This window comes from Nanorana parkeri, unplaced genomic scaffold, assembly GCF_000935625.1.
Source record: "Nanorana parkeri isolate BGI_ZX_2015 unplaced genomic scaffold, ASM93562v1 scaffold358, whole genome shotgun sequence".
Lineage (NCBI taxonomy): Eukaryota > Metazoa > Chordata > Amphibia > Anura > Dicroglossidae > Nanorana > Nanorana parkeri.
This window is the reverse complement of record NW_017306626.1, coordinates 317037-325382: the sequence shown is the minus strand read 5'-3', so window position 1 is coordinate 325382 and position 8346 is coordinate 317037. Positions and strand designations below refer to the sequence as shown.

At 39.4% G+C, this 8346-nt stretch overlaps 1 protein-coding gene across 1 annotated transcript in view; it reads right to left on the bottom strand.

The window, feature by feature from the left end:
* Window positions 1–217: 217 nt before the first annotated feature.
* Window positions 218–8346, bottom strand: part of MSMO1 (methylsterol monooxygenase 1) — a 9288-nt gene continuing 1159 nt past the window's right edge. The window contains exons 2-6 of the mRNA XM_018558783.1: window positions 7841–8135; window positions 5928–6076; window positions 3491–3617; window positions 3215–3369; window positions 218–747 (exon numbers count right to left, since the gene is read on the bottom strand). Of these exons, the coding sequence (XP_018414285.1) occupies window positions 549–747; window positions 3215–3369; window positions 3491–3617; window positions 5928–6076; window positions 7841–8089 (879 nt within the window). The 5' untranslated portion in view covers window positions 8090–8135 and the 3' untranslated portion in view covers window positions 218–548. The remainder of the gene's footprint in view (window positions 748–3214; window positions 3370–3490; window positions 3618–5927; window positions 6077–7840; window positions 8136–8346) is intronic.

The window sequence follows — 8346 nt, the reverse complement described above, 5'->3', positions numbered from 1 at the left end:
ACAATTCAGTGTAATGGGGCCCCCAATGACAACAGCGAAAGCAGCACTGTGAACAGAATAAGGTGCAAATTCCTGGATAAACGTATACCATCAAAGAAACTAAAGGTTTTAATTGATTGCCACAGTGGAGAAAACACCATTCTCGACTGCGGGTAGAATGTTAAATAATTAAAACATGTATTATGTAAAAAAATAAAATCAAGCATTTCACAAAGTGGAACAAAGCCATCATCAAAGTGAAGGCCGCAAAACAACTGTTCTTGCAGTCCCTGTACCCTTCTGAAAAGTTGCACATGGCAAGTAGCTATCGACAGTGTTTAAAGAGTTCTGGGTCCCCTAGGGTTCTCGCTGTGACTTTAAGGCCAATGTGACGTCTGTATGCTGGCAGCTGCTATTAGGTTTGTGGCTGGTTTCCACATGTATTACCCTTCTGCAGACACGCTACAAACAAGTCCATATCTTCTTCCATCTGTGATAGCTGTGAGGATTTATTAAGAGCATTGCATGATCCAAAATGCTGGAAAATTAAGCAGTGTTTGAGAAATACATTATTTGGACTTCTTTGCTTCTTGTATCTTGCCTTTAACCCTGTAATTGTTGTACTGAGAGTCTGTGTTGAAGAGTTTGTCCCACCATGTGAATGTTGATGCGTAGTTACCAACAAAATTCATGTGATGAAAGTCATGGAAACGGGCTCCGGCGTAAAATGGGACCAGGTGTAATGGATTCAGAGGAATGTCATAACCACTGAAAAAGAGAAGGACGTATTATATGAAATGCAATTAACAGAACAGATTCATGTCAAGTCAGACAGTTCATGACATTACACATTTAGTACAAGTTTGGCAAATGGCAATCTACAAACACATACTTCTAGATAAAGGCTTTATATTCTTTGCACATACCGTTTCTCTTTTCTTCCCAGTCCTCTGACAGTGGCCATGTTTACTAAGGGCGACTTACTAGATCTCCCTTTACTTCCTGGAACTCTGGCACTTGTGACTAGGACATGTGACCATTCACATCATTTCAGGGGAGGAAAATGTCTTTCCCTGAGATCTCAGGAAATTTCCCAGCAATGCTCTGCTGATGTAACCTTCCCAGGATGCAACACTTCGGCACATTACATCACTTGTGCTAGAACTGGACTAGGAAGTAGATGAATTCTATTTGTGTGTAAATGAAAAACAAGTTTGTTTAACTAATGAATGTAAGATGATTTTACATCAGCATGCAGAGCTGCATACTGCTGTGATTTTTAGTAATAGGGGGATAATGTGGCTGGTTATTCTATCTCTAAAGATACATATGCACTGTAAGAAGAAATAAAGGCCGGTACTCATATGTATCATCTGCTGCCTCCACATGTCTCAGCATGGTGGTATCTAAAGGAGACCTAAAGGCTAACACACAATAGTTATTATATACACAAAATGGAAAATATTTTGTTTGAAAGTGTTCTTATTTTTTAACCAGGTAAATCCAAGTGTGTGCTTATGAATATGTCATATTTACATATACAGCCTGCAAATGGAATTCCTGGTTTTTTGAATGAGTTGTCTGGGTTTCCTTTAGCTGATTTGCTGTAAAAAGCCTGTTCACAGAGTTAAAGTTTTGGAGCTTAGCTTTACAAGCCAGTGAAATAACCCATCAACCCATCCTCCTCCCTGTTCAGAGGGGGCCATATCAAGTGAAAGAATCAGAAAGGAGTTTTATGATTGAATAGGGATCAACAGAGGCACTGTTTCAGAGGCATCAATAGAAGGAGATAAGGCTAAAGAAAGCTGGATATACTGTAGATGGAAGGTGGTGAGCTAAATGGAAAATACTGGAAGGCCAGATTGAGCAATTATTCATTCTAGATGAACAGGTTCCAATGGAAAAGGTGATTAAAGGGATGGGAGTTGTAAGGCAGGTTTGCCAAGTCTTTCCTAATATTGTCTGCGTCATGTGTGTAATCTGTTAGCCATTATATAATTTTATTAAAAGCCATAATAAGTCTTAGTTTGTGGGGGATTTAGAGTGGCCTGCAGTGTGGTCTTTGGTTGGCCTAAGCAGTCAGAAGCTGCCACCATCCACTCAGTTTTGCTCCAAGCAGAAATGTGGTAGGATTTGGAATAGGAGCTAATGGAACTTCAATTAAGTACTGCTGAATCTGTTTCATTTTATGAAATACACAAAATACTGAAAAAGCCTATCTTCAGGCAAACCAAAAACCTCCACTTGCAGTGGGGCTACTCCTACACTGCAAGGGTTAAATGCTCATTATGCCTAGGGAATTCCCTAAAGCAGAGTAGCTTATCCTGATCCCTGTTCCCCTAGTGGTCAGCGCTCACCTCTTTCCCCTCTCCTCTGACTCGTGGACTGTCCCAAGGAGGCCTCACATCTAATGCAGGACTGGAGTAAAGCACTTTTACTTACCTGATTCTTATTCCCGTTGGCTCCAAGACTGGCGCCAGCACCCTCTTCCCACCTCCGCTCTGACAGTCGGAGGCCCACTGACGTCATCACGTCTAATGCACGGCCCATAGACCTTCATTAGATGAGAGGACTATATGGGACAGTCCACAAGTTGGAGCAGAGGGGGAAGAGGTGACTGCCAACCGCCAGGGGAGAAGTGATCAGGTAAGTAAATCAGTTTTAAGGAATCCCCTAGACATAAATGAACAGTTAACCCTTACAGTGCAGAGGTAGCCCCTCTGCAAGGAAGGGGGAAATGCTTTCCCAGAGACTTTAAATCAGAACTATAGAAAAGCAACAAGCTATAGGTAAACTATACTGAAAACTACATGTTTAATATTGTTTGTTATTTAGCCTTGCGATGTGAGTTGCTAAAGACAAATGAGGGGAATTTATCCAAACTGGAGCAAACAAAATCTGGAGCAACTGTGCATGGCAACCAATCAGCGTCTCTCTTTTATTTTCAAACTTTAACAGAACAGACTGAATAAAGAAGCTGATATAAAAATATACTTTCAGAGCTATCACATTGCATTCTGAGTGTATTAAAATGTATCTATCCAACTAAAGAGTAAAAGAGAGAATATGAATGATTCTAGAGCTGCCTTGGCGGGTCCAATGACAGAAACTCAAACTTACACACAATCTCATGAAAGCTTGTTATCTAATATTAAGGACTATAGCACAGTTACAGTGAAATCAGTTAGCACAGGCAGCAAACAAAATGATTATTAAAGACATTAACTCTGCTTACCTGTGAACATCTATTGTTTCCAGAAGTCTGAATGTAACCCAGGCCCACAGAAGACTGACGTGATTACAGAAAACCATGATTCCAATGAAGAATCCAGTTCCTAATATCAGAGTTTCCAGAGGATGTGCATACTCAGCCTGCATCCCAAATGGAGACTGCAAGACACATACAGCACGTTATAACCAGGTACCTTCAATCCATCATTATCAGACTTTATTTACAGAGACAATATTATTTATAAAACAGAATTTCAGTTGTAGTTACAAGAAGAATTACCGCAAACTCATGGTGCACTTTGTGGATGTACTTGTAGATACTCTTGTGGTGCAGCAGCCGATGGAGGAAATAGTGCCAGGTATCTTCAATGACGGCACAACCAAAACACTGGGCCAGTAACACGTACCTGTAATCACAAAGACAGAGATGATGCACAGACAAACACAGAGTTTACTTTCCTGTCAATACTCCTTCATGTAACCACTAAACATAAGAGAACAAAAATACTACTTGTAAAAGCTGCAGATGTGAATGAAAACACACAAATGTATTCTGCTTAAAGGGATTTCAGATAAGGATGTGTTTTGTAGATGAGTAATTTCCTGTGCACACCTCCACACAATACCTGCAACTCAGCGCAGAAGACAGTACAGGGAAGTTATTGTAGACTGTACGCAGCTCAGTAACAAAATACTGTATGTACAGATAGAAATGAGTACTGGACTGACTGCAGCAATGTTACCAATAGCGCTGGGTGGACAAACTGATATGAAATCCAGGAGCCAGCAGGATTTTTGAGGAGTCAACAACTAGAGAAAACCTTAAAAGTGCCAGCTGTTATTTTTATGGAGCACTGGCGACCTGGCTCCTGGGATTTGTCCAGCCCTACAATTGTTATATATCTTTTACTTTCCCTATGGTGTGGGAATTGTCAGGCTGGATTTGCAGTGTGTTGTCTTTCTTGTATTATTTTCTTCTTTTTGCTGAATGGGTTGTTGCATGACAGGAGTGCAGCCAAACATCACTGGTGCTAACTATTCATTTAGCTATTTCCAGGCACTTTCTAATTGAACATGATAATCTTCCATCAACAATTTTAATTGCATTGCAATTCCGATTGCACCCCTGCTGTTGGTTGCCTTGATCTATTTGTGCAGTAATGCGCTGGTTAAAAGTAATGCAATGTTATCTCACTATCACCAGAAATTGCATTTTTAAGCATTTCTATTGATAGATATCCTCCTCAATATAGATCAGTTATCATGCATGTCTTATTATCAGTTAGAATCCTTATAGCATGCAATTGGCGTACTCCCAATATCCCGTCCATTACAGAAACTCTTCCTAAAGTCTCCTCTAATTGTCACTATAAACGACCTATTGCATATAGGTTAAACAGAATCTAGTCCATAAAAGATGGGACTCATGGATCCACTTTTCTAAACCTGATACTTAAGTTACGATTGCAGTTTGACCTCAATTTATACTTTCTTTTGATTTTGTTATATATTGTGCCTTTCAGTATAAGCTGATCAATCCATAGCTCCTTACTTGTTCTCTTCCTTTTCTTTACCCTTTCTTCCTGTTTCACTCTCTTTCACTCCTCTCCTTGCTTTTCCCTCCCTATTCCTATAGTCTCTTCTTACATACTCCACCTACTGCACCTTTCCATTCCCAAGATTCTCTATCATCTTTTCATTACTGTCTCAGAATTAGTTCTAATGACTTACACAAGGTTGTACTTGTACCCAGTGATCCTCAAGCATTTTGAATCCTATTATAATTTACTGTTACACTATATATATATATATATATATGTCTGCTCTGATTGACATTACTGAATGTATCTATGTCTCGCTGAGCTTGAAAATGCTTCGTCCAATGTTGGATAATAATGGTGCTGTATGTGTTTTATATTTCATATACTTTCATAAAAATCTAAAAATCTTTCTTTTTCCTTCTTCCTCCATCTGCCTTTCCTTTTCTCTTCTAATCTAATTCTTCCCTTTTGTTTCTCTTCTTCTTGTTCTCCACCAGGGCTTGTTGCTAATGCCTATCCTTGTGCAACAACAGGCTATTTCATTTGCTCATTAATTAATCATGATTCCAACAGCCTTATGTTCCTTGAGATTACGACATTCAGTCATTTTCTGTATGCCTTGTATTTTACTGTTTGTATTCTGTTCCCTTTTCTTTGATTGTTTCAATAAAAACATATTTTGTAAAAAAAAGTCATGCAATTTTCATGTGTATGGCCAACATGAAGCTTCAGACTAGCTGCAGACCAAGACATTGCATTGGGAGCAGCTGAAAAGGGGGTGGCAAGATGACCTTATCAGTCTGCTGCTGCTCTTTCACAGTCAAATCAGCAGCATTACAGTGGTGTCATGTAATAGAGAAAGTGGCAGGGCTTTATAAATCTTAAAACTGGATGGACAAGACTACAAATTACTTTGGCAGGTAAAACAGCTCCCTTACAACACTACTATCATTGCTTCTGATATTCTGGTTTAATACTTTGCTGGTCAGCAACAAGCACGCAGCACGTAAAAATCAGAACACCCAATGAACATGCTTGCTAGGGTCAGTGAGTAAAAAAAGCACTGAAGCCAGAGGGTAGGTATGACAGCCCGTGTGCTAGCAGTTTTGGGAAAGATCATCAATGGCAGTCCTCCATAGTATGTTCATGTTAGGTTTCCTTTGAACGGTCTCTTACCATCGAGGCATGGTATTCCAGTCATAAGGAATGAGGAAGAACTCAGTAAAGTAGTATGTGCCGCAGATCAGAGGAAGCTGGATGCAGAAATGATTGAACAGGAGCATTTTAAAGCATCTCCACTGGCCTTCCCATGTCTCCGGTCTGTCCTATAATGAATGAGATATGGAGACAGTCAGAACATGAGATGCTGATAATAAGTCAGTACAACAGAAGCTGGAAAAAAGCTACAAATCAAATAAAAATAGCCTGGTAAAGTCACGACTTTATGCTAAGATTTTTCCTCAATGGTTAGTCACCACATTTGAACTTTTGAATAGACCTGGGTCTAGACCAAGCTATTTGAAGGTCTAGGACTTGAAGTATTGAGTCAAGGGGCTTTCCAGTTATGGGATGACAGCACTAAGTTACAGTCTGGATTGACAAAGAAGACATTGGATTTTTGTTAATTGCCACCAATCAGTTTATATTACTAATTTAGAGCTGATAATCGTAGGGATAGATGGACTGTTATAGACAACACAGACGATTCTTCTATTAAACACAAGGCCACAAAATCACACAGTGGAAAAGTTCCCATAATCCAGAGAATCGTTTCTAAATCCTGTCTAAACTATCAGAAATGCTCCAGATAATCCTAAAATGCAATTAATCTTGCAGTCACCCTCATGAAAACCCCTTTGGAAATAATTGTTGCTATTACACAATTTAATAGTGAAGGAATGCTCAGTAATATCAATATGGAGTTCCAGTATCTAAAGTACAGATACATGTTATGTAAATCTTATGTAAGAGCCGGAAAGTTACAACGGTACAATGCATTATACAATAAAACAACCGGCTGTAAAGATAAAGTTACAATGAGCACTTAATGCACAAGCAGTGCAAAGTGAAATGATCTGCATGCCATTCAAAATATAGTCACATGTCACCTTTTAGAAGCTTATGGTAGCCATGGAAGATAACCAGCTATTGGTTACACAACGTCAGTATACTCCTGCACCAGGATATTAGCAATGGTCGAGGAATATAACATTATGTGATGTGCTTAGACCTGTTCTACTAAAATATCACTGTGAGGACTCCAAATTTTAATTTGGGTCAGGGCTTGACAAATGGATATAGAATTCAGGAACCAGCCTGTCCAATCCAGGAGCCATTCCAGGATTTTTTTAGGAGCCAGTGAATCCCCATAGACTACCCCTAACGTCTGCAGTGCTGGAGTACAGCCTTAGTCAAGTCTATGGGAACTCACTGCGCAGGTGTCCTTTAGGTGTTAGGGTGCACATTCAATTTAAGGGTTAAGGGTAAGTGTTGGGATCAGGTAAAGTGTCAAGGGTTCAATTTAAGGGTTGAAGGTGAATGTTCATTTTGAGGGGCTAGAGGCTCTGTGTTAGGGTTTAGGAAGGGGAGAGTTTGGTGTTAGGGTTTTAGGGGCGATGTTTTCTTGTTTTCAGTGCTGAAAGGCCCATACCAAAAACTACATTGCCAGGTTTCCGGCAGTGAAAATGAACTTGCCGCAGGATCTGATATCTGGATCTGTATAACCCACTATCTAAAAAATTCGGAAATATAAAATTACACAAAATAGTCATTTGTTTGAGAAATGTTAATATAAAAGCAGTATACAAAGCCAGAGGGCACTGCAGAGAACGTTTTTAAACAATAGCGCTGCTTAAAACTTTTATTAACCCTTGCAGTGTGACTATTCCCGCACTGCAAGGGTTAATAAACGTTCTGCCCAGAGTTCTTCTTTAAATACTCAATATACTTTAGATGCTTCATATGATCAGTGCTGGCCCAGATGTGCTAGATTACTGATCCCTTACCTGCATTACAAAACATCACCAACCCCCCCATATTCTGGGCAGGTGAGCTTTAAAGAGGAAAACAATGTGCAAAGATGGACGCACCTGCTGGATTTTAAACCTCTGCATGAAAGGTAGGAACTGAAAGAGAAAGCCGGGCAGGCAGAACAAGAAATAGATGGCTTCATGGACAATGAGGGATCCCCATGTGGCAATCTGGAACTTGGTGTAGTTGTCTAGCATGTAGGTCCAGGCATATTTAAAGGGTAGTTGTAGAGGATTGTCTGGCAGGAGAGAGTCAATGTATTCAACAGCAAGGTAAGCTGAACTGAGGACACTGTCGTTGGAAGCCATTGAAGAGTCTGACAGACTGACAGAATGATGTGATTTTCAGGGGACCCTGCAAGAAATATGTACATATTGTCAATCATATACTTCTTAGAAGTACAGCAACATCTGGGGTAGGCCTTGTCCAAACACATTACATGAGAGAAAATAATAATAATAATAATACAAAATATAATAATAATAATCATCATCATAATAAATAATACAATAGTACAAAATATAATAATAATTATTATTATTGATAATAAATATAACATTACAAT